At 46.8% G+C, this 25,758-nt stretch overlaps 2 protein-coding genes across 3 annotated transcripts in view; both read left to right on the forward strand.

Annotated features, from left to right (window-relative positions):
• Positions 1 to 5,207: 5,207 nt before the first annotated feature.
• Positions 5,208 to 25,747, forward strand: Ddo (D-aspartate oxidase). Of its 2 annotated transcripts, XM_052751475.1 has the most exons (5): positions 5,208 to 5,329; positions 7,168 to 7,342; positions 8,699 to 8,807; positions 12,785 to 12,961; positions 23,380 to 25,747. In XM_052751475.1, exons 2-5 carry the CDS (start codon positions 7,171 to 7,173, stop codon positions 23,945 to 23,947), a joined length of 1,026 nt encoding a protein of 341 aa, XP_052607435.1. In that variant the 5' UTR covers positions 5,208 to 5,329; positions 7,168 to 7,170; the 3' UTR covers positions 23,948 to 25,747. The 2 variants fall into 2 exon arrangements, with proteins under 2 accessions (XP_052607435.1, XP_052607436.1); XM_052751476.1 differs by lacking the exon at positions 12,785 to 12,961.
• The window catches only part of Mettl24 (methyltransferase like 24), a 169,270-nt gene continuing 152,259 nt past the window's right edge, over positions 8,748 to 25,758 (forward strand). Inside the window, exon 1 of the mRNA XM_052751465.1 lies at positions 8,748 to 8,807. The gene's annotated coding sequence lies outside the window, so the exon portion shown is untranslated. The remainder of the gene's footprint in view (positions 8,808 to 25,758) is intronic.

Raw genomic sequence — 25,758 nt, forward strand, 5'->3', positions numbered from 1 at the left:
CTAGCCAGTAGGGATGAAGCTTCCAGGTTGGTACCGACTTAGCTTCTCCATTTCCTATGACTCAATTATGTGGTGTCTCTAGCAATAGAGTCTTAAAGTTCTGGAGGGCAAGGAAAAGCAATAGCCTATAATGTTTGAAGTGGTCTACGGGACCCTGTGGATCAACAATTCAAAAAGGGGTAAGCCGCCTCCAGCCAGTGGGAGAGAGGGCTCTGAACCTTGTCTGGGGAAGACAGTGGAGCTGACTGACCCTGGTGGTGTGAGTGTGGGTGATCTGGATGGAGGAGGGCCCGGGAGAAGAACTGGCCCTGCTCCTTGTGACAGGCTACCTTGCTGCAGGCTGCGATGGGTGGACTGGCCAAGGCAGTCCCGGAGAGCATGCCCAGGGGGTGCATGGGGCTGTAGACAACAGGGGGAAGCTGGTGGGCAGAGCAGTCCAGCTGATACCCAGGCCCAGGACCGGGGCTGTGGGTTGGCTCACCCCAACATCCGCCTCATCTGTGAGCAGTTGGAGCAGGGGAGGGATAGGAACCTGTGGAAGCAAGGCTGCGGGGTTCCACAACACGGGAGGTGGGGGGTGAGGGCAGGCGAGAGCCCATTGTTGATGGTGTGGCAGAGGACAGGGGCCTGGAGCCAGATCGGTGAGCACGGCAGCGGGCGCTTGCCGGTGAAGATGGGACCAGAGTGTGAAGCCACACCCCAGCTTTCACGACCAAATCTCTCCCCCGCCACCCGCCCCGTTTTCCTTTCTTCTTTCTTGTTTTGCTGCTCTGGTTTGGTTTTGGATTTTTCTTTTACATTTTGTTTTGTTTTGGGGGATTTCCAAGGGCCGAGGGCGGATGTGGGCGTGGGTGATGTGGGAGATGAGTGGGATCCGGATGCATGGTCTGAGGGCCTCAGGGAATCAGTGAAAGTTAATTAAAAAAAAAAAAAAAAAAAAAGAGGTAACCCATAGCTGGAACTGGGCCTTTTGTTTAGCAGCCTATGGTATGTGAGAGGGCATTATCCACCCGTTAGCGTGAAACTCAGTTTAAACTCTTAATGAATTGCGTTTATGGACTCTGTGAAGAGTCTGCAGCAGTCAGTTTCCATACGGCCCTCCCCACGGTCTTCAGTACGAGTTTCCTCTCCACGCCCCTGTGTATTCCCTGTCCTCACTTACTCCTCTTCTTCTCCACGTCACTGGGTTCTTCTGTACCCTTCCCTTGAAATACCCCCAGTGGCTCCTAACTTTCCCGACCTCTGTGACTCCGCCAAGTTAAATTCATCTAAAGACTCAAAGATAGGATCCACTTCAAGCTGTCGGCGTAGATAATGACTTTCTGAATCAGACTCCAGCAGCGCAGGAATTGGCACCAACAATTGGCAAATGGGGCCTATGAGACCAAGAAGCTTCTGAGTAGCAAAGGGCACCGTCCTTAAGTAAAGAGACAGACTAAAGGATGGGAAAATGTTTACCAGCCGTACATCTGATACTGTTAGTCTCTAGAACGTGCAAAAGAATTCTAAACATCAGGAAGACAGCCCAGTTTTAAAATAGGGCATGTAACTAAATACAGAGTTCCCAAAAGAAGTACAACCAGCTAAAAACTATTTTTAAAAATATTCAATATTCACAGCCATAAGGTAAGTGAAAAATTAAAACCACTTTGAGATTTCATCTTACCCCAATCAGAATGACTGAAAAAAAAAACAAACCCTATTTCCTTAAACAAAACAAACAGAAACCGGAGTAACAACAAATGTGGGCACAGATGTGGGGGAAGGGAGACCCACCTGCTCACCACGGTGGGAATGCAAATTGGTGTGGCCGCTGTGGAAATCAGAATGGAGGGGCCTCAAAAAGCAGATATAGATCTAACATCGGGTCCAGCTGTTCCACTTTGGGCAGGCCCTCAGAGAAGTCTGTATCTTTCTATGGAGATACTTACACACCCATGTTCACTGTGGCTTCGGTCCCAATAGCCAGGGAACAGCCTAGGTATTCCTCAGCTGATGAATAGATAATGAAAATGTGATCCATGTACACATTGGAATCTTTTTCATCTGTAAAAAAAATAAAATAAAATTTGCAGGTAGAGGAACGGAGCTAAAACCAATAATATTTGGTTGTATTCATTTTCGTGACAATTAAAACTGCCCAGGTTTCTAATATTGGCATTTCTAACTGCACATGGCTGACAGGAAATAATTTTATTTTATTTATTTATTTTGTCTCTTAAGATAGAGTTTAATGTAGCCCAGGCTGGCTTCAAACTCACTAAGTACTCATGATCCTGCCTCTACCTCCCACGTACTAGATTACAGGTATGAACAACCACACTTGGAGGGAATTCGATTAATTTTTATATGTTAACCTTATATTTAACAACATTGATAAGTATTTTTAATTTTTTTTTTTTTGGTTTTTTTTTTGAGACAGGGTTTCTCTGTGTAGCTTTGCGCCTTTCCTGGAACTCACTTGGTAGTCCAGGCTGGCCTTGAACTCACAGAGATCCACCTGCCTCTGCCTCCCGAGTGCTTGGATTAAAGGCGTGCGCCACCACCGCCCGGCCAGTATTTTTAATTAAGAAGGAAGATAATTTTATTTAATAGGAGAGAATCCAGGTCTTTCATTATAAAAGTTCACAAATATTCATTAAGCATTAAACCTTCATGCTTTTACTTTGTTGCATGGCCTGCCTTCCTCCCTCCCTCCCTCCCTCCCTCCCTCCCTCCCTTCCTTCCTCTTTTCTTTTTCTTTCTTTTTTTGTCTTCTTTTTTTGAGTGTTTTAAGACAGGTTTTGTTTTGTTTTCTGTGTATCCCCAGCTGTCCTGTAACTTGCTCTGTAGACCAGGGTGACCTTGAACTCAGAGATCCATCTGCCTCTGCCTGCCAAGTGCTGGGATTAAAGTCATGCACCACCATGCATGGCTTGGGCATTTCTTAACATGTGCAGACTTTTGATTTTGTACTTGGAAGATAAATATATGTTGTCTCTGTAATGCTTGGAGGCTAATCATGGCACATCAGCTCCATGCTCGATTCTACATCGTTCAGGGAGCAAGTCCTTTAGGTCTTGGATCTCAGTCGTGCACCTGAAAAGTTCTCACGGCAGATCTCACCAGATGGTCCCTCAGGGTTCTGACCCCCACTCTCAACTATATGTTAATAGGTTTTCTCATCAGTTTATCAGATGACCATTACTCAAGTCACATTGCTATTGCTCTATGTGAAGAAAACAAAGGGATTTTAGTGTGGCATATGCTTTCTTTTCTTTTTTTTTTTTTTTTTTTTTTGGTTTTTCGAGACAGGGTTTCTCTGCCTAGCTTTGCGCCTTTCCTGGGACTCACTTGGTAGCCCAGGCTGGCCTCGAACTCACAGAGATCCACCTGGCTCTGCCTCCCAAGTGCTGGGATTAAAGGCGTGCGCCACCACCGCCCGGCTTACATCTGCTTTTTATTCTCAGTTCCTGGTAGCTCCTAAAACTCCTTAGAACCTGGAGTGACAAGAGCATATTTTGTATAGGGATGCCCTGACTTGTGAACGAGGGCCTCCTTCATGAAAGAGCCTGGTCACAGAAAAGACCAAGGCATGATTAGAAAAAAGGCAGAGATTCTCAGCATCCTCCCTTGGTCTCCTGGGAAAGGAGAACCGATCCTCAGTGACCAAAGTCACATCTATGGAAATCTGAAAGGACAGGGTCAGCTGCTTCCTGCTAGCTCTTCCTCGGCAGCCTTCATACCAGAGTTCTGTGAGGTGCTATAGTAACTCAATTGGCCCTGACATGAGCGCTGCAGGACCCCAGATTTGTGGTGCTACTGATAGATTTGAGATTGGCATCTGAAATTGGATAAGGGGCAAGTCTTAAGGACTGAGCTCTCAACCTGTGGGCATCTGGTGCCATCTCCAGGTAGAAGGTGCCAGAATTGAACTGAACTGGGTGAGAATCCTGCTGCACTGGATGAGGCGTCTGATGGAGAGTCTGCTATAGTGGTTGCCAGGTGTGTGTGGAGAAAAACGTGGAAGTGTTCCACGGTGAGTGACTGGGGCTATGGGCACGGACAGGGGATACACCGTCTTTCCCCCTTTGATACCTAGATTGCTGTATGTAGAATCTTGCCTAGCTGAGCTCACAGCAACTTGCAAAGGGAATCTTCTTTCTCACCGTTTTCAGGTGGGGAAACAGACTCAGAAGTCAGCTGACTGGCTCGAGATAAGACAGTGAGGACACTTGCTCTGGTTGGGAGCCTGAGCGGGGAATCTGCTGCTCAGACTCACCTTTCACACAAGAGACCATGGGCCTTTCCTCGCTGTCTTGGAGCCTCAGTTTATACCTCTACAGAATGAGGAGGGTGTTTTTAGTGCCTATCTCGTCTCAGGATAGCAGTGTCACATGCATGGGTCATGCTAAATTTCCTATTAATATATCGATATAGTTAATATTATTAAATTAAATATTATTTGGGCTGGAGAAATGGCTCAGCAGTTAAGAACACTTGTTGCTCTTCCCGTGGACCAGAGTTCAGTTGCCAGAACCTGTGTAGATCAGGTGGCACACAACCACCAGTGACTCCAGCTCCAGGGGATCTGATGCCCTCTTCTGGCCTCAGTGAGCACTGCACTCATGTACCCATACCCCTCCAAGACTGTAACAATTTAAATAGAAAATAAATCTTTAAAATATATTATTATCACTACCGTGATACTTCGAATTGCTTCTCTAGAAACAAGCAACTTTAAAGTGGTCAGTGCTTTGCACACAGTTGATACTCAGCAAACACTGCTTCCCTTCTGTAAATATTTGGTCCCCCCAACTTATTTTCTGAATGTTCCCAGCGGCCACCAAGCTGTCATCGCAACTGTCAACAGCATTTCACCGCCTTGCACCCTGCTCATCCCACCCTCTGCAACTGCCCACCAGAGCCAGGCACCTAATGGTAGATGGCAGACGACGCTGGACATCGGGAACGGGAAAACAGGTGTTTGGTTCTAGCTGGAACTTTTTGGAAGCCAGACGGGCCACCGTTATTTACCACACAAACAGATCAGCTGGAGAAACTCCAGGCTGGTGGCAAGCTGAAGTGCCTGGAAGCCAGACAAAGACAGGCCGTGGAGGACGAGCCTTCCCTTGCAGGCTTGCCTGCTCTTCTCTCCTGGGCAGAGGCTGACACAGTTGAATGGGCCAATGGAGAGTAAGCTCGGAGAGAACGCCCTCCTTAATTTCCCCAATGGGAAGGAGTTTTGTTTTCCCTGTCTCGTAGGAAACCAGGCTAACTGGTCACTGGAAACAAGTCTTGGTGCCAGGGCCTCCGCTGGCGAGATTCAAGACTGCCTTCTTAGAGACAGGTATCTGAACCCCCACTTTTGACTCAGGGGTCATTCTGTCTGCACTCTGGGAGTTTGGGGGTGTGTCTTGGTGGGATTGGGGCCAGAGATCGATTCTTATCTTTCTGGCTCTCCTTCCCCCACCGGGCAGCTGGTTATTCCTAGCCACAGGTTGCTCTCACCCTTGTGTTAACTTACTAGAGCTACGGAGAAAGCTGCTGGGCAGGCAAAGCCGCCGTGGAATAGCGGGCTGGTAAGGGCATGGCTGGCTGTCTGCTATTACACCCCCTGGGAACACGGCCAGGACTTCGCTCCTCCGGCCTTCCCCACAGGACTGTCCTGTGCCCCCTCAGCTCTGGCCGGCTGGCGTCTCAGCTCGCCTGCTCAGAAACACACACACACACACACACACACACACACACACACACACACACACGCACACACACACACAGAGCTTAGTAATAGAAACAGCACACATTCAAACTCCCTGAAAGGCTTCAGAGACTCATAGAATCGGAATCATACGGAGTGAGGGAGGAGGCAGAGAACCATCCAGAGCCAGACCACATGACATCTGTCATGGTTGATTCTACCTGACCTTACGCCCGGCTATTGCTCTTTGCGAGAAGGGATTGTGCCAAGGACAGGCTTTTATGCTGACAGCTGGCTGGGTATTAAAACTTTGCCCCGCAAAGTGGCAATGACTAACTAGAATGATTGTTATATGTGTACACACACACACACACACACACACACACACACACACACACACACACACGCGCGCACACACACACACTATACACACACACACACACACACACACACACACACACACACACACACACACACATATTTTAATCTCTCCTTAGTTTGGAATTGAGCCAGACAGAGGGAGCTGGGCAGGGAGCAGATATAGCAAGACAAAGAAGTGAAGGCACGTAGAGAGGCTTCCAGGGGAGAGTACTGAAATCTTTGCCACCCTCTTTGCCTCCCACACAAGATGTCAGCCTTCGGGTGCCTGACACAGGCACCTGGCACCTATGTTTTTCCTATACCCTCCCACAAGAGGCCTGTTTGGGAGACAGCCTCCATGGCCTCTCATTTCCCACTTAAGGGGATAGGAATTCATTTGGTCTCGTCTTCGGATGAGGGCATGGAGGCTCGAAGACCATGGCCGTTCCTTCATGTTACAGGACCATCCATGGCGCAGTCCAGCCAGGAGCCCGGCTTTCCTTATTTTGAAAATACGCTGTCCGGGTAGGGCGGTTCAGGACCAGAGTTACGAGCATAGGAGGAGAGTGATGGGAGTCAGGAAGCTGGGAAGGGGGCACTGGTTTCCAGAGACCGTGAAGAGGAGAAAAGAGGCTATGGTTTCAGTCACTCAAGCCCTCCCAGATGCTACCATTCAAAACAGATGTGCTCAAATGCTGGGGGTTGGTGCCTCTGTGTCTGCTCCCCAGCGGGTCCTAGGAGCAGAGGTCACAGCTCAGCAGCTTTCCAGGCCTTGATTACCTCACCAGCACTCGCTAGGATGTGCCCATAGGGGAAAAGTTCAAGCATGCGCACAATGACTAGAAATCTGCCCCCAAATGCCATGTGATTACTGGTGGGGAGCGTGGCAGGCAAAGCTAGGCTGGTTTTGTTTTGGTCGCTGATGTTTATAGAGACCTCATTGTGCACACTGTTATTTAATGGAATGAGTTCAAAGAGTTGCTGGGCTTCACCCACGGGAACCTCAGGAGGAAGTCTTAACTCTGGCTGCCTGACGCAAGGAAAGAATTGTAGGTTCGGAATTCATCTGGGCAGAATGATGATTCCCTAAACAAGGTGGCATCCAGTTTGCATTTCCCCCCTCTCAGGCCATGGACACGGTGCGCATTGCAGTCATCGGAGCTGGCGTGATAGGGCTGTCAACGGCCGTGTGCATTTCCCAGCTGGTCCCCCGATGCTCTGTGACTGTCATCTCAGACCAGTTCACTCCGAATACCACCAGCAATGTAGCAGCTGGGATGCTTATTCCTCACACTTATCCAGGTGAGAGGTGGGTGTATTTGCAAGTGCTAATTTTACATGAGGTGCCTTTCTTGTGACCACTGCTCAGAGTTCCTTTGCTTATACCAGGCGTGAGTGAGGGATCCTGAAGGCTGCCTGGTGTCCCCTGGGGCATCTTTAAAGGAGGCACTTCTGAGAGGGCATCCAAATCACCTCTGCTCCCTCTGTGGCTGAGAGCCTTGGTGTCCTGGATCAGCTTCTCCATCTTTCTGCTGTTGCTGGAGGAAGGCTTTGCTCTGTTCCCCAGACTTCTGCCTTGGACATGATTGAGTCCAGCGCTAGTAATAAATATGCTCCATGCCTGTCTGGTAGGCTCTTGCGAGGGTTAAGTGAGCTAATATTCACAGAGCTCAAAACAGTGCCCTGCACAGAGCCATCCATCCATCTGCATTTGCAATTATTCCCGCTACTCTGGCTACTATAGTTTCGTTTGCCCAGCACTTGAATATGAATTAGGTCACCATGCTTGCTCAATCCGCAGTTGAATTGGAGTTGTCTGGTATTTGGGGATGATTTCTGTAGCATGTGGCCCTTAGCCACTATTCTGTGTTTAGGGTTCAGGGGTAGGAACATGGGGATGTGTATTAAATCATCTCTCCACACTGACATAGGTCCTTGGAGGACAGTCCATTGAGGTCTAATATAATTCTGCAGTGCAATTCTTATTTCTTCTTTGTCTCTAAGCAAGCAGCCTGTCTGCAATTTTGGAAGAGTGTTGCATTCACACAGGCACACTTTTCATTGATGACAATGTTTATTCACTGTCAAAGGGATATTTATTGGTTTTATAACCAGTGATTCATTTAAAAGTCTTGCTACTAATACGTCTTTATTGACCTAGGGTCAATTAAGGAGTCTCTCAGTTCTTTCTGTTGTCCCAAATATGTGCCTGGCTGGATTTCCCAGTCATACACTCATTCCTGCTCTGGCTGGCATCTTGGGCATATACCTTGTATGCTTGTGGCTCCCGTGTCAGGCTGCCCTGCCTAGCCTGTTTCCTCTCCATCAGTAAATCATTACAAGAGTGGGTCAGTGCCTTGGCTCAGTGTGCCGGGCTCTGCTGACTCCCCATGGGAGACCTTGATTTGGGGGATGTGGGGATGTGGGGTGGCTTGGGAGGGAGGGCTCACGGGTGGGAGGGGGAGGAGGTGGGATCTGTGGGTGGTATGTAGAGTGAGTAGAAAATTTCTTAATAAAGAAAAATGAAAAAAAAGTGGGTCAGACGGACACATCGACGTTGAAACCTCGGTGTGTTCTGTCTGAACGCTCCTTCCTGACGACGTTTGTGTCATGATCATTTCCTCTCTGTGCCCTTCGCTTCTCTCCACGGCTACACAGACACGCCTGTGCCCACGCAGAAGCAGTGGTTTACAGAGACCTTCCGGCACTTGTCTGCAATCGCCGAGTCTGCAGAAGCTGCAGATGCGGGTGTTCACCTGGTGTCTGGGTAAGAAAGGGAATCGGAAGTCGTAGAGTTAGAACCACACAGGCGGATCCCAGAGATCAGCAGGAGGGAGTTGTAAGAGGGAGGACTTAGAAATGACTTCGGAGAACTTGAGAAACACTGCTTAACAGAATTAGGTTTTTTTTTTTTTTTAATAAAACAGATAACCATTGCAATTTCTTATCACAAATATTTTTTTTTGAGTTTTTTGAGTTCAAGGAATGTGAAGTGGTTTGAAAATATGAAGAAAAACAAGCAAAGATCCTTAGTTGTGAATAAACACTGAATTTGAGTGTGTGGAGGGTGTTGTAGCCACACTGGAATGGACACAGAGACCTTAGGCAGAGAGATGCCTTATGTAAATAAGAATATTAGAAAATGAGATGTCCCCCAAAAGTAAGTTTTGTACATCCTAAAGTTGCTTTTGGGGGGAGGGGTAGTGTTGGAAATTGAACCCAGGGCCTTGTGCATGCTAGGCAAGTGCTCTACAATTGAACTACGTCTCCAGCCCAAAGTCATCTCTTGAAGTGCAACTTGGAATATAGTGTTTCTGAAATGCTTAATACCTTTCTGTATGTTAATATCTGATTTAGAGGCAATGCATACTTAAGTGAGGTTTTAGAATAAGCCCCATTTAACATTTCTGACACAAACAGCACTTAAAACACAATAATTTTGTCCTACATCCTCCTAAGTAGAGATTATTAAGTGTTTTAGCATCTTTAATTTGGGTATCCGTGGCACCAAATGACAAAAGATGTTTGTCATCTATGCTAGCCCTCTGAAGAGCAGGTGACGCTTCCCTTTTATGATGTTTCCAACTGCTATTCCATCCTTGTGCCATCGAGACTATTTTAAAAGTACCAGTCTTGGAATTGGAGAGATGGCTCAGTGGTTAAGGACATTTTCTGTTCTCACAGAGGACCTGGGTTCATGGAACCCACATGATGACTCATAACCACCTGTATCTAGTTCGAGAAGATCTGGTGTCCCCTCTGGCCTCTGTGGGCTCTTGCCTGAATGTAGTGGACAGAAAGGCATGCAGGCACACATGCATATACATATAATAAATAAGTAAACAAACATTTTTCAAAAAGCAGCAGGAGAAAAAAATGCTCCAGGCTCCATGGACACCTCTTTTAAGTGCATACTTGTATCAGAAGGATTTCTGATCTTTCTCTTCTTGCCTTCTGTGGGTGGATTGAATCAAAATGGTCCCAGAGGCCCATAGGGAGTAGCACTATTAGGAGATGTGGCCTTGTTGGGATAGGTGTGGTCTTGTTGGAGGAAGTGTCTCACTGGGGTGGGCTTTGAGGTCTCAGAAGCTCAAGCCAGACCTAGTGTGTCTCTCTCTTCCTGCTGCCTAAGGAACTGGATGTAGAACTTTCAGCTCCTTCTCCAGCATCATGTCTGCCTGCATGCTGCCATGTCCTGCCATGATGCTAATGGACTAAACCTCTGAAACTGTAAGCCAGCCTCAATGAAATGCTTTCCTTTATAAGAGTTGCTGTGATTATTTTGTCTCTTCACAGCAATAGAAATCCTGACTAAGACACCTTCCCTCACCATGTAATCACCAGGATGGATGGTGACATCCTTACTTTTCCAAAGTCCCTACCCAAAGAAGCAGGTTTTGCTTAACCATCAAACCATGGACTTCTTTTTTTTAATGGCAAGATGTAGTCTTTCTCTCCAAGGTTAGTTTCTGAGCCATATTGAAGCATGGTGTTCATGTTATGGTCATGCTGAACTTGTTCCAAAAACCAATAGGAATTCATCAGTGTTGTCTCTAAGTAATTTTTAGAAACAAACATATTCCAATAGTCTTTCATTTCAAAATGAAAGCTTTACAAATATCTTGTGTATCTTTGATATAACTTTAATCTTCAACTAATTCCTTCAAAATGAATTTTGGTAGCACTCTCTATACCTGGTCTTCCAGGTCTTAGAGATATGGCAATGAAGACTTTTACATATAGTAAATGCTTAATAAATATGTGTTAAGAGAATTTTACAGAAGACCAGTGTTTGTGGCCTGTTGGGAATGTCCTAAACCTTACAAGCTACTAATGGGGACATCTGTTACCAGAGGCTGGAGTATAGAGAGCTGTGGAGACATGTGTCTGGAGAAGAAACTTACTTCAGAAACTCATCAGAATCCATGTAGCAAAAAGTGATTTCTTTGAGGCCCTCAAGATGAGTGTAAGTTAGTACAGGTAAAGGGACAGAGAGAGGGTGGGCTCAGAGGAGACAAACCCAGATAGAGAGGACAGCCCCCACACTGAGCAGTCTCAGGTGACTGTGGTGTATTGAAATCCACAGTATTGAGCAGCCACTGGGGTATTTGACACAGTGAGGTAACTGTCCATTGCAAAGGCATTTTATCTGTATGTCGAGACTAAACTGGTGGAAAGGAATGAGAGTGCATACGTGGGTAGTGTGGAGGTAGAGTCGATGGATTTGAGAAATGATTAAAAAGAGATTTGATGGGGTTTAATTGTTAAACTGGGTGGCGGTGGCGCACACCCCTGGTCCCAGCACTTGGGATGCAGAGGCAGGTGGATCTCAGTGAGTTCTGTGCCAGCCTGGTCTACATAGTGAGTTCCAGGACAGCCAGGGCTACATAGAGAGACCCCATCTCAAAAAATGGAAAAAAAAAAAAGTTCCTGGTCTGGGGAAGTAGGGATCAAGGAGGGTTCTTAGTTAACATTTTAGAGTTGGGTACTGCTGGAGGGGGAGGGGAGGGGGCAAAGTTGTGGAGGAGGGCCACATTGCCCAGGCAGGGTATGCACAATGATGAGGAGGAGGACTTGCCATGCGTAAACAACACTTCTCCCTTCGCAGGGTCTGCTTTGGGTGAATTGTTCTACTTAGAGACACAAACTCTGGTATGTTAGCAACCACATCTTCAGCATGCAGACTTCTGTCTTGATGCGTTAGAGTAAGGATGATTGCCAATTGCTCATGGAAGCGGCCCAGTACTTAGAAAGTCCAAATGTGTTGCCACTATTGGCAGTGTGTTATAGGCTCCTTCTTCTCTTTTTTATGTATCTAAAGTTTTTTAAAAATTATTTTTATCAATTCTTGGAAAATTTCATGCAATGTACTTTGATAAGATTCATCCAGCATGATAGGCTTCTCATTGACCACCAATACCACTGTAGACTCATCACCCCCACTGTGCTGTGGCCCCCAACAGGTTCCTCTGGTGATTCCTTACTTAATAGCCTAGAACTTGACTTAAAAGTCACACATCTTCTTCCTTCCAATTATCTAGGTATGGTGGCGCACACTTTTAATCCCAGCACTCAGGAGGCTGAGGCAGGTAGATCTCTGTGAGTTGAAGCCTGGGTTATATAGTGAGTTCCAGGACAGCCAAGGGACTGTCTCAAAAGCAAGCAAGCAAGCGAAATCTTACCAATTAAGATATCATGTTCCAAATCAAGGCTAACTTTTGAATTTCTTATATTTTTCCTTTTTTTCTTTATATGAAGTATTGTGTAAAACATTAAAAACTTTCCTCGAAAATATGTAGTCACGTGAAAATAGGAAATCATGGTAAAAACATTTCAGAAAAGCCAATTAAATCTTTTTAGGTAAAATTCATAGTCAACATGTAAAAAGGAAATCATGGCAAAAACATTTCTGATAAAGTTAAATTAAATTGAAGATTTAAAAAGACACACTATTTATCTTTTGTCATGCTGTGGACTGAAAATCTGACGTGCCAGCTGGGAGCTCTGCCACTGAGTAAACTCCCAACCCTGCGAATGCTTTACATGTCTGACTCCTTCAGCCGTAAACATCTGAACTCTGGCTACTCAGGTTATCTGAACCCAAGAGAGTGGAAGAATCGATCTTTTCTTCTATGTTTATAGGAAGTGAAGTTTTAAAATGCTTTAGGGAATCTTATATGGACTTTATGAAAAATACAAGATTTCCCAACATTTAAGGAGCATCTTCTGCTTCCCGTGCCTCAGTTGGCAGGTATTTCGGAATGTTCCCACCGAAGAGGTGCCTTTCTGGGCTGATGTCGTTCTGGGATTTCGAAGGATGTCAGAAGCTGAGCTGAAGCGATTCCCTCAGTATGTGTTTGGTCAGGCTTTTACAACTCTGAAGTGCGAGACTTCTGCCTACCTCCCATGGCTGGAGAAAAGGTCGGTTGAAATGTCCCTGTCTTCCCGTTTGACATGGTGATAAATTATTGCACAGCTGTTCATAAAACACTCTGGGGCTCTCTGGGGCTCCTCAGGGCTCTCTTGTATTGTCTTGCTGCTCACAAACGAATGGCCAGGGCTCTGTGGAAGCCTCTGGAGAGTGTACGTGTGTCAAGGACCAAGTCCGCACCACACTCACGGTAACTAGGTGTCTCATTTGTCCCCATTCCCTCCAAGAAAAGCCAGTTACTGAAATTTTAGTTTCCTCATTTGGAAAATGGAGGCATTGAGATAATGCATTTACAGCTTTAGTTCTTTGGAAGAGAAAAATCTTACATTTATCATAAATTATTTTTCATTTTTTCTTATTTTCAGTGAGACTAGCTTATTATTATTATCTTATTATTATTATTACTATGATTATTATTAATTTAGTTATGAATAAGAACATTAAAATTGAGGGCTTATCTAAAGTATGTAATTGCTTCCTTAAAATTCAGTCCTTGAACCTTTCATTTTGGCTTGGTTTTCAGAACTTCCTGTTCCCAGCCTGTTAGAATACACAGCAAGAGTGTCTTGGCTTGAGACACATCAATACATCTCTTGCTGGTTCACTCATCCATTGCATGAGGTTGTTCCACAAGCCCTGTCCATTCCCAAATCTCTGGGTACAGGGTCAGTAACCTTTATCTGAAATGTTTGGGACCAGAGATATTTTGAAATTCAGTTTTCTTTTTGTTTTGTTTTTTTAATCTACTTAATGAGTCTGGCATCTGGCCAGATGGCCAATATGGTGGATGATGAAGGCTACCTACCCCATTTTCTTCCATGAAAGACTTGGGCAAGGCCTTGTTGCAGCCCAAGAGGAGCCCTTTAGGCTGGTGAGAGGCGGGACGGTGTCACGTGAGGGAATAGGACATCTGGGGCTCACTCTGTGGGCTGGGCAGACCCAGATGGGCAGCCACACAATCCCTGCTGTTCCTTCCACTTGGGCCTGTTCTGTTTCCTCCTACGCCTCTTCCCCACAGTGTGAGAGCACTCAGCCTTCTGTGTCCTCGTTCGGAAGGGAACATTCCTCCCAGCAGGCCACGTAGCAATGGCCTCAGCCTCAGCGCCTGCAAGGATGTTACATCAACCCAGGAAACACAGATCATGTTATTACAACTTAGACCGTTAATTTTTTTTTTCCAAGAACAGGAAAGATCATCTCCTTCTCAAACATGGCCCTTAGTGTCTAAAACGACCCAGCACACAAAAAGCCCTGAGAGGCTTAATCACCCGTGCAGGTAATATTTTATATCGTCAGACAGTAAAGCCACACACTTGGCTGCTTTTTGGCTTGCCATCCCAGGAAGTGAATCATAGAGGCAATAGGTCTCCTGCCAAGCAGTCTACCTAAATAAATTATCCTGAAGGGGCCAGAGCCACCCTGCATTTGATGATGTCTAGAAAGCCTGGTGGTGCCTTTCAAAGCTAGAGGCCTATAACTTAGATGAGCTGATTTCTTTCCAGGATGCCAGGCCTTATCCCTTGGCCCTGAGGAGGCCCACACAGAACACAGCATGGACCTCCCTGCCCACTCTGTTGCTTTTTCTGGGCAGGCTTTGCATCCCCTAGTTTTGCTCATGTTCTTTGTGTTCTCCCCCTGCCTGACTCTTGTGCTTTCCTAGGAAGTTAGATAGAAATGCTCTCCTGCATGGCACATCACCCAGGGGACAGGCTCTCCTGCATGGCACATCACCCAGGGGACAGGCTCTCCTGCATTGCAAGCACCCAGGGGACAGGCTCTCCTGCATGGCACATCACCCAGGGGACAGGCTCTCCTGCATGGCACAGCACCCAGGGGACAGGCTCTCCTGCATGGCACATCACCCAGGGGACAGGCTCTCCTGCTTGGCACATCACCCAGGGGACAGACTCTCCCAGTTTTATGCCTGTCCGACTTTCAAGAGCCTCTTCTCGTGTGGAACAGAGTCTTGCTCCTCCTGTCCAGCACACATGAGCCTATTGGAACATCGCCTCTCCTCTGACATATCCCTTAGGTTCTCAACCCTGGGGGTCCTGTATCAGATATTCTGCACATCAGATATTTACATTATGATTTGTAACAGGAGCAAAATGACAGTTATGAAGTAGCAATGAACTCATGTTACACTTGGGGGTCACCACACCCTGAGGAACTGTATGAAAGGGTCACGGTATTAGGAAGGTTGAGAACGACCGCTTTAGGGGTTGCCTCCCTGTCCTACATCTGTTCTCCAGTGCCTGGTCAGAGGAGTGTGAGACGGTAGGGCTCCAGTGCAGAGTTGAGTGTGCTCACTGTTGGTTTCTTCATGGTGGACAAGGACAAAGGGAGAGGACACTGTCAGAGGTGGGAAGAAGGTGCCGTTCGCGTTTCCTGATGGTGGTGCTAAGGCTTGTATGGGACAGATGAAGAAGGCTGTGTGGGGTGCAATGGCTGTGGTGACTTTTTATTAAGATGCTCTAAGGCATCTTCCTGGCTGCATTTTCTTCCTCAACACTTCCTCTATGGACTAAGGGAGCATGGCCGCTCCCCTTCAGGACCGTCTGCCTATAAACGCCCTGGACCACATCCGTATACGCTCCTCCAAGGGACCAGAGGCTGTCTTACACATGATGCCCGGCGTGTCCTGGAGTGATCTTATGTATTCACGGAATAGGACCAGCCTGGGGTGGACACTCAGAGAAGTGTGCAGAAGCATGCAGTTCATTGTGAGGGTGTTCGTGAGGGCAACAGTCAGCAGACGAGAGATGTGGTCAGGGCAGAATTAGACCATACGCATTTGGTGGCTTTGTAAACCTAACATCCGTTTTAGAGCTCTAACTATGGGAACTTGTGTTGGGCATAGCGACAGGAAGCGTTGCTATGAAGAAACTAGGTTTCCCCTGTAAATCCGTATGCATCTGACTTGCCAAGTGAAATTTAAACTAGTCTTCTTTTTTCTTCTTGCTGTTTTTGAGCAAACTGACTGAACACAGTTGGTTTTTTGATCTCTGATGGTAAGGTGTCATTCTTTGGGTTGAGAGCAGGGCTTCCATTGGAAGGCCGGCTAGCAATGCATGTATAATAATTCCAATATAACTCTCTAGTGAAGTTTCTGTCCTTGATCCCAGTCCTGGCCATTCCTACCTCTCTTCATTTCAGACGCTCTTCATCTTCAACACGGCTTCCAAGCCCCTTGCTGGGTCTCACCTCCCTACTCCAATCTGTTTTCACATGGTGACTAAAACCTCATTTTGATTGACTTTGGAGACCTCCCCCCAGAGTCACCTCTACGCATTCTAGGGTAAGAGGAGAGCTGACTCCATACCAAGAGAGACGTCCTCCTTCAGATACCAGAGCTGTTAGGATCAGAGCTCCTGGAGGCCCTAGTAAACCAGGTTTGGCCCCGTCCTCCATAAGCCAATCACACACACAGGTGACAGCGAGAAGTAGGAAAAGGAGCGTTATTCAGTCTAGCCACATTGTGAGGAAAATCAAAGAGGTCTAGTCCACCCCCCAGAACCAGATCCACCTCCAGGGTGCTGAAATTAGGGTTGGGTTTAAATCGAAGGCCAGAGGTACGTACAGGCGAACAGCTCTGGTCAGGGTGTGGTCTGCCTCCCTCCACTGTGTCCACCTCTGGTCTTCATGGCAAGGTGGGCTAACCAGTCAGAGCTGCATAGAACCTCTTTCCAGGAGACATCCAGCACCCCATGCCTGACACCAGGGCCTCAGCCTTCTCCCAGCATGGGATTCCTGGGGAAACCTCAATTTCTTGGGGTCCATTTTTCATTAGTCTGATAGCTAAAATGAGAGGCACAAATGTCTCTCTATAGTATCTTCACTCCTGTAAGGGTGGGCACATTCAGTTCTGAACCCCAACTCTAGGCAGCCCTGCTCTGCCTCCAGCCTCCTCCATGTTTTTGGAATTGGTAACCGCACCCTGAGGGAAGATGCTCAGATGTCTGAGATGCCAGCTGGGCATCGGCACAGTCCCAGCCTCCTTCCTCTTGGCCAAGGCACAGAAGTTTCCAGGGCATATAGTCTGCAGAGGTGTAGCCCCAAGTCTTCTACCTTCTCTTCAGAGTAGACGTACACCTGCAATAGGAGTTTTCACTTTGTAGCTCTGCAATGCAGAGGGTAACATTTGGATAACATTCTCAAAATAATGTATTGTGTGTCTCAAAGGAGTGATTGGCAGCTTAGAAACCATCTGAATTTTAAGTGATTAAAAATGTCTATTGTTGGCCAGGGGGCAGTGGCGCACACCTTTAATCCCAGCACTCAGGAGGCAGAGCCAGGCGGATCTCTGTGAGTTTGAGGCTAGCCTGGTCTACAGAGCAAGATCCAGGACAGGCACCAAAACTACACATAGAAACCCTGTCTCAAAAACAAACAAACAAACAAACAAAAATGTAAAAAAAAAGCTTATTGTTTCTCATTTTCTATTCATTAAGTTCCTCTCAAACCATTAGAATGTGTTTCAGTGAGCTGATTCCAGGTGAGGGGGTCCCAGGACACAGTTGGTAGCTCTGTGGGGTTTGCTTGCCTCTTCCCTGGGCTGTGCCCTCCCTCCTGCCCTGTTCCCCCACCCAAAGGTCCCTGTGCCCCCCAGCAGTATTTCTCCAGCAGAGCCTCTTCTTCCCGCTCTTTAGTTAACGGAGCTCCCTACTCCTCGTGGATTATGGGGCTGTGGTGCGCTCTCCTTGCAAAATGGGGTCTCGCTCTCTGTCAGAATCTTTAGAGGAAAGTGACTGAGCATTTTCTGTCCCCAGCTGCTGCAATAGCAGCTTCACATGGTTGTGAAAGCAAAGTTCTAGGCGCCCGGTCATCTGAGTTAATATCTGGATGCTGTTTCCTCCTCTACACAGGGGTCAGGCTTGATGTACTGCCTGAGATATAAAGTGATGGGTGAGCAGCACTGGGTGACCTGTCTCTGGGCATGTGCAGCAGGTTTCTTCCTAGGAAAGAGGTCCAAGAGGGGCCCGGCACAGCAAGCCTGGCTGGGCCTTCCAAAAACCCAGTCGTACATCACCCACCTCATGTCCGGTGACATGTTGGGCGTTTATCACAGCTCCTAGTGAGGGCTGTTGAAATAGAAAAGAACATTTGCGTTTATTGAATTCTCACACAGGCCTAACTGCTCTTTGAGCTGGGCACGCTCTTATCCCTAGGCTATAGTTAAGGAAATAAGTTCAGTGAATTTAAGAAATTTGCATGAATCTTAAGGCTGGTAAGTTCACTTATTTCCCAGAATTAGAAAGAGTAACCCTGAGTTCCGATTAGAACAGCCGAGCACAGGACATAGTGTTCAAAGACCAGCATGTGGAACCTACGGTCCATTAAAATAAAAACAAAACCAAGACAGTGTTCAAGAGAAGAGCCAGTTAAAACCTCTAAGGAGTCTAAGTGGTCATAGTTAAAAATACGTGACATGTAGACGTGGAGCATACCTACCCACAGGTCACAGAGCGGGGCTTGTGTTCTATAGACGTGTGACAAACCCTTGATCCTTCTTAATTTTCTAGGAAAATGAGCAACTGCAGCTTTGGTGCGTCACGCATTTGTCAGCCCTGGTCCAGATGTTGTGGTGCGGCACGCATTTGCCGGCCCTGGTCCAGATGTTGTTTCCTTTCCTTTCTACAATGAGCTGACGAGGGCGGCAATATGGAGGAAGGGAAGGGTAAACACTTGGCAAGATGACTAGCTTAACAAAGTTATGGGGAAAGCGAGGGGAAGACGGCCCCACTTCCCAAAGGTCTCTCCCTGGTGCTTGCTTTCTTTTCTTCTTTGACAGCTTCTTGTGTGTATCAAATGGATTTTTAGCTGTTTCCAGCCCTCATTACTCCCTCTCATCTCCCTCCCTCCTCTGCTGAAACCCTTTTCTCCCATTCACCTTCTACCGCTCTGGTAAAACCACGTGACCAAGACCAAAGCGACTTGGGCAGGAAAGGGGGTTTTTAGGCTTACGTGTTCCAACCACAGTCTATCATTGAGGAAAGTCAAGACAGGAACTCAAGTAGGGCAGGAACCTGGAGGCAGGATCCTGGAGGCCAGAGCTGACACAGAGGCCATGGAGGAGTGCTGCTTACTGGCTTGCTCCCCATGGCTTACTCAGCCTGCTTTCTTATACAACCCAGGACCACCTGCGGGGGGGGGGGGGATGGTGGCCCCAACCACAGTGGGCTGGGCCTTCCCACATCAATTATCACTCAAGAAAGTGCCCACAGGCTTGCCAACTGGCCAATCTAATGGGGGCATCTTCTCTTTTGAGGTTTGCTCTTTTCAGATAACTCCAGCTTGTGTCCAGGCAACAAAAGCTAAAACAAACAAAACCTAAACATCCTTCTTTCCAGACAGCTCCTGTCCTACTTTTTTTTTTTAATAATTTAATTTAATTTTACATATCAGCCGCGGATTCCCTTGTTCCTGTCCCACTTTTGTGTATTTTTCCTTTTTCTTTTCTGTGACCCATTGAGTTTAATTAGGGTTACTTGCAGGACCTGGGTTGGGGGTTATTTATTTTCTAGAAAACGGGAAAATTATCAGTGGCTACACCACTGGGGTAAACAGTACCTCCTCCTCCAGCAGCTGCAGAGGGAAGGGTGGAGTCTCCCGAGCCCTCCTCAGCCATGGTGAAATGTTGATGGGCCCAGGCTTGTGCAGTTCACAACAGCTGCTGGGAGCTCCTGAGAGCAACAGCTGTATAATGTCCAGTAGGCACTTCCCCCCAGCACTCCTCCCCACCTCCTGACTCCTAGATTCCTTTCACTCTGCCTTTCCGTGGTGGTGTTTATTTCCTAAACATCACAAACCTGGAACAGAGTTCTGGTTAGTGCTGCCACAAAACGCCAATTTCCTCTTCTTTTGGCAGTGTTCGGCCTGAGAGAATTATTTCACCTTTAAAAACACGGTCTGTTAGTATTACGATTGATCCACGTGAGTCTATTAAATGGGCAGCAGAATTTATTAAGATATAAATTGAGAAAATACACTCATGAATACAGAACAGAGTAGACAGCTGAAGTCGTCCTCTGACCTGACTGGGAACGAATCCACTTCTCAGCTAGGAGCAGGGAGAAAGGGCATGTGACCTTTCTCCCTTCCCTTATAAGAGGTCATGTACAATGGCAGGAAGCACCGCCCACCTCCTTTGGGCCATATAGCTCAAGGTCATGGGCAGAGATATTACCACTACATGTTAGTGTACATACAGTGATCGTTAGTGTACATCCAATGATTATTAGTGTACATCCAGTGATTGTTATGTACATCCAGTGATTGTTAGTGTACATCCAGTGATCATTAGTGTACATCCAGTGATTGTTAGTGTACACCCAGTGATTATTATGTACATCCAGTGATTGTTAGTGTACATCCAATGATTATTAGTGTACATCCAGTGATTGTTATGTACATCCAGTGATTGTTAGTGTACATCCAGTGATTATTATGTACATCCAGTGATTGTTAGTGTACATCCAGTGATCATTAGTGTACATCCAGTGATCGTTAGTGTACATCCAGTGATTGTTAGTGTACATCCAATGATTGTTAGTGTACATCTAATGATTATTAGTGTACATCCAGTGATTGTTAGTGTACATCCAGTGATTGTTAGTGTACATCTAATGATTGTTAGTGTACATCCAGTAATTGTTAGTGTACATCCAGTAATTGTTAGTGTACATCCAGTGGTTGTTAATGTACATCCAGTGATTATTAGTGTACATCCAATGATTGTTAGTGTACGTCCAGTGATTGTTATGTACATCCAATGATTGTTAGTGTACGTCCAGTGATTGTTATGTACATCCAGTGATTGTTATGTACATCCAATGATTGTTAGTGTACATCCAGTGATTGTTAATGTACGTCCAGTGATTGTTATGTACATCCAATGATTGTTAGTGTACATCCAGTGATTGTTAGTGCACGTCCAGTGATTGTTATGTACATCCAGTGATTGTTATGTACATCCAATGATTGTTAGTGTACATCCAGTGATTGTTAGTGTACATCCAGTGATTGTTATGTACATCCAGTGATTGTTAGTGTACATCCAATGATTGTTAGTGTACATCCAATGATTGTTAGTGTATGTCCAGTGATTGTTATGTACATCCAGTGATTGTAAGTGTACATCCAGTGATCGTTAGTGTACATCCAGTGATTGTTAGTGTACATCCAGTGATTGTAAGTGTACCTCCAGTGATTGTTAGTGTACATCCAGTGAGCGTTAGTGTACATCCAGTGATCGTTAGTGTACATCCAGTGATTGTTAGTGTACATCCAGTGATTGTAAGCGTACCTCCAATCCAGTTGTTCCATGGAGAGAGTGGAAACACGTTCTCACTCCTTTTAGTCTCTCAGTCACACTAGAGGTTTTCATTGGTTATTTGTGGCCCTCTGTAGATGGATGTCTTTGATTTTCTTGCCGCAGGTAAATGCCACAGCCTTCCACTGGTTTTCTGAATAACAAGCAAGGATACATAGAGTGAAAATTAGTGCTTGAAACAACCTCTTGGACTGAATGGAAAGTACACTCCAGGTTCAAATTATGAGGGCTTAGCACAGCTGGGCCTTCTGTAAATATTTAATATATAACACATGAATCCAAGCCAGAGGTTTCTGGCTGTCCTTTACATTGCTCAGTGGTACTATGGGAGCTGTCCCTCCAGTGTGTGTGTGGGGGGTTGGGCGAGCAAGGGGCTGGGGCTCGGACAGCAGTCCCCATCTGCTGAGCTGTGAAGACAGAACCCCACTCACAAAAGCCGAGCTGCTCTCAGGCCTGGGATGATGCCAGCAGTGATGCTGTCCTCCACTTGTGGTGTTTTCTAGAACTGGGGACCAGTGTCCAAAGGCCAGTTCCTCCCAGATCTCAATGCAAGTTTCAGCTGAACTTCCCAGCTAGGAAGTGGGGTAGAATGTCAGAGTGTTTTCCTGTGGGGTTAAAATCAGTGGTGGCACTCTGCTGCCGGTACACCTTCCGGCCATGTCTTTGGGCTATGTCCAGAAGTTGGTACACCTTCCGGCCACGTCTTTGGGCTACGTCCAGAAGTCGGTACACCTTCTGGCCATGTCTTTGGGCTACGTCCAGAAGTTTCTGACTTTTCTTCTGTTTTCCTTCTCATGAAACCTTTGTTCATCTGGCATGGAAGGGAGGTGTGCTGAGAACTAGCGTGGGCACTTCCGATGTCTGAGGCGGGGGGATGGAGGCACAGGCCCCCAAACCTCTGTCTCTCTTGTCAGTCTCGTCTCCCCATATTCTCTCTGGGATGTGCTTGGGTGACAGTAGACAAGGAGACAGACACCTCTGGGGTGTCACTCTATTTGTCAGAGTTCCCCTGAGATGGTGCCAATGCGTGCGTGTGTGTGTGTGTGTGTGTGCGCGCGCGCGCATCTGTATGTTAAAGCTTCACTCTGCCAGCCATCTACACTGTCTCCAAGTTCTTTTTCTGGCCCTTGAGGAAGGGCACCGTATCTTACAATATTTTCGCCCCTCTTAGCAATGTTCTGCCTCTAGATGACCAACCTGCATCTGTTGGACAGAGCTGCCAGGAGTCTCTTATGTTAAATCCCCTGTATCCGGTAAGGAACCTAGGAACGTGACGACAGGATTACAAGATTATAGGATTAAGATGACAAGATTACCGGGGTTATTTATTTTTTTTAAATGGCTACAGAATTGCCACATTCAAGATAAAGAGAGTTGCTGGAATGAGTGGTTGTGTGACAATGTGAGCTTACCTCCTGCCACTTACAACATGCTACTGAGCTGTACACTTCAAAATGGCCCAAGTGGTGAGGTTTTAGGCTGTATATATCATTCTACAATCCAACAATGATTACGAAGCTTGATTGGCCATTCCTTCTCATTATTGAAGTATTTGCCCCCCCAAAGCTGTCATTTTAATCCATCAGCTGTATGTTTTCATCCTTTTGTGAAAACTCTCCCTCCCTCTCCCTCCCTGCTCTGTGTGTGTGAGAGAGACAGAGACAGACAGACAGACAGACAGAGACAGCAACTATCTACCAGAGCGAGCTGACTTATACAAAAGCGAATGCAAAAATTAACAAGGTGTGAGGCGATGTGGAGGCAGTAGTGTCTGAACAAGAAGTGCTTGGGTGTTTAAAATACAGGTCAATTTGGTATTTATTTCACATCTAGCTATAGGAACTCTGCAAAATGTTTTAAGAGCAAGACATATGATTTTCTTTGTTTTGGATTTCCAAGGTAGGTTTTCATTTAGGATTAACCATAAGAGTCTCCATTGGCCCAGGATGGAGCTAGACTGTGATGCTGTGAGCCCTGGAGCTCCCGAGAGCTTGTTGCTGTTTTTGTGGTCCTGACCTTCATTTCTGGGAAGTGGGTGAGAGGTGGCTGTAGCTCACCCCTGTCTTCCTTTCCCAGGCTAAAGGAATGTGGAGGTCTGCTACTCACCAGGAGAATAGAAGACCTGTGGGAGCTGCAGCCATCCTTTGACATTGTGGTCAATTGCTCAGGCCTGGGAAGCCGACAGCTGGTGGGAGACTCCATGATTTCCCCTGTAAGGGGCCAAGTGCTCCAGGCACAGGCCCCCTGGGTGAAGCATTTCATCCGAGATGGGAGTGGTCTGACGTACGTTTATCCTGGTACATCCTACGTCACCCTGGGAGGCACCAGACACAAAGGAGACTGGAATCTATCCCCAGATGCGGAACTTAGCAGAGAGATTTTCTCTCGCTGCTGCGCTCTCGAGCCCTCCCTCCGCAGAGCCTCTAACATAAAGGAGGAAGTGGGTCTGAGGCCCAGCCGGCCAGAGGTGCGTCTGCAGAAGGAGATGCTAGCCCGAGGGGGTCAGAGGCTGCCTGTGGTCCACAACTACGGCCATGGGAGTGGGGGCGTCTCAGTGCACTGGGGCTCTGCTCTGGAAGCCACCAGGCTGGTGATGGAGTGGATCCATACTCTCAGGACCCCAGCTACTGTGTCAAAACTGTAGCTGACACCAAACGACAGCAGATAACCCCAGGTGATATCGGCCAACGCTCAGCGTAAGGTCCATAACGGCCCTCAAAACGTCTCCACTGCTTGAAAGTTGAATTTGACCTTCTTTGTTTCCAAAATTAGAAATCGCGCAGCACATAGCAGCAGTCTCAGAAAGCTTGTCACTAATGATGCAGGGCACAAAGCTCCGTTTTTGTCAAAACATGTGTTATTAAAAAATACTTGTTATATAGGGTAACGTTTGGGAAGGATCTAATGCCAATTTGTATGAATGATGTAAATGATAGGGATTTTTGTATCTTTAGCTCATAAACCCGTAAGAGGAGACAAGGTGTGGGAAACACTTGTATCCCTGTCAGCTGTAGAGCTGTGCACGATCCTCTTAGGTCACAGAGCCAACCGAGTAAGTATTGTCACCCCTCTAGATAAGAGCACGCAGTCCGGGCCTCCTGTGTGTAGCTGAAGGCCAAGCATGGTTATTGGCAGCCCTGGCGGCAGCTGCTCCCTCCCCTCCGCAGGTAATGATAGCAGAAGATGGAGGTGGAGGGGCCCATGAAAGTGGCACCAGTTAAGGAGCGGCTGCGTGTCTGTCACTGCGTGTGTTTCTGGGACCAAGCGCTTAGTGGAAACAACCTAAAGAAATACTGTGCTCGTTGTTTTGGTCCATCACGCCAGGGAGGGCCCTTCAGGACAAGCTGTTCCACTCATGCCTGCAAGAAAGCAGAGTGGAGAGGCAGCAGGACGGATCGGGGCCAGATACAGCCTCTCCCCCCACACCAGGTATCTACCCCCTCCAACCAGCCCCCACTTCCCAAACTTCTCCCTTCTACCAATAGTTCATTCTTGAATGCATCAATGGATGAAGTCATTGATTAGGTCATCTGTATCTACCCTCCGCCCCACCCAAAGGGGTGGTTTAATACTCGCCTAAGCAGTCTCCCACCTTGTCAAGCTGACAACAGGGATTTACCCTGACAGTCGCCTAGGCTGCATATTTCATTACCACAAATGATCGAGAGCTGGCTGACTGCAGAGTGAATGAGCATTGTTGAAGATTGAGTAGTCTATGCGACCAAAAAGCTAATTTGCTAATGGAGACGGAACAGTCATTTTAAATGACATACAATACAAAGTATTCTTCATGTTAAAGAGTATTGGGGAGGAAAGGAATGTGTCTTCTGATAAAATAAGTTTGAGAATTGCTGAGCTGAGTAAATTAGTGTGATTCCCTAACTTAGGTCTATCTGGAGCCTTTAGCTTGTCCCTGTGCATTGAGGACCCTTGGGAGTGCTCTTAGCTTGGGAGAAGATGTGCTGTGGGATGGTCTGTATGTCAAATTACTCTGATTGGTCAATAAATAAAACACTGATTGGCAGTGGCTAGGCAGGAAGTATAGGCGGGACTAACAGAGAGTAGAAAAGAAAGAACAGGAAGGCAGAAGGAGTCACTGCCAGCCTCTGCCATGACAAGCAGCACGTGAAGATGCCGGTAAGCCACGAGCCATGTGGCAAGGTATAGATTTATGGAAATGGATTAATTTAAGCTATAAGAACAGTTAGCAAGAAGCCTGCCATGGCCATACAGTTTGTAAGCAATATAAGTCTCTGTGTTTACTTGGTTGGGTCTGTGGGACTGGTGGGTGACAAAGATTTGTCTTAACTGTGGGCAAGGCAGGAAAACTCTAGCTACAAAGATGTATCCATTCACTGAGATAAGCAATCTTGGGGGCAGGGACGCCATTTAATTCTGGAGGAAATTACCTTTTTTCTGAATAATAAAGTCTATCTTGAAGGTATTTGTGTGTGT

Source organism: Peromyscus californicus, unplaced genomic scaffold, assembly GCF_007827085.1.
Source record: "Peromyscus californicus insignis strain IS unplaced genomic scaffold, ASM782708v3 Scaffold_22__1_contigs__length_63687245, whole genome shotgun sequence".
Classification (NCBI taxonomy): Eukaryota; Metazoa; Chordata; class Mammalia; order Rodentia; family Cricetidae; genus Peromyscus; species Peromyscus californicus.

Coding starts and splice junctions, on each gene's coding strand:
- Ddo (XM_052751475.1), top strand. CDS start 7,171: ATGGACACGGTGCGCATTGCAGTCATCGGAGCTGGCGTGATAGGGCTG. Junction 8,808..12,784: donor GGTGTTCACCTGGTGTCTGG/GTAAGAAAGGGA, acceptor CCCGTGCCTCAG/TTGGCAGGTATTTCGGAATG. Junction 12,962..23,379: donor CTCCCATGGCTGGAGAAAAG/GTCGGTTGAAAT, acceptor TTCCTTTCCCAG/GCTAAAGGAATGTGGAGGTC.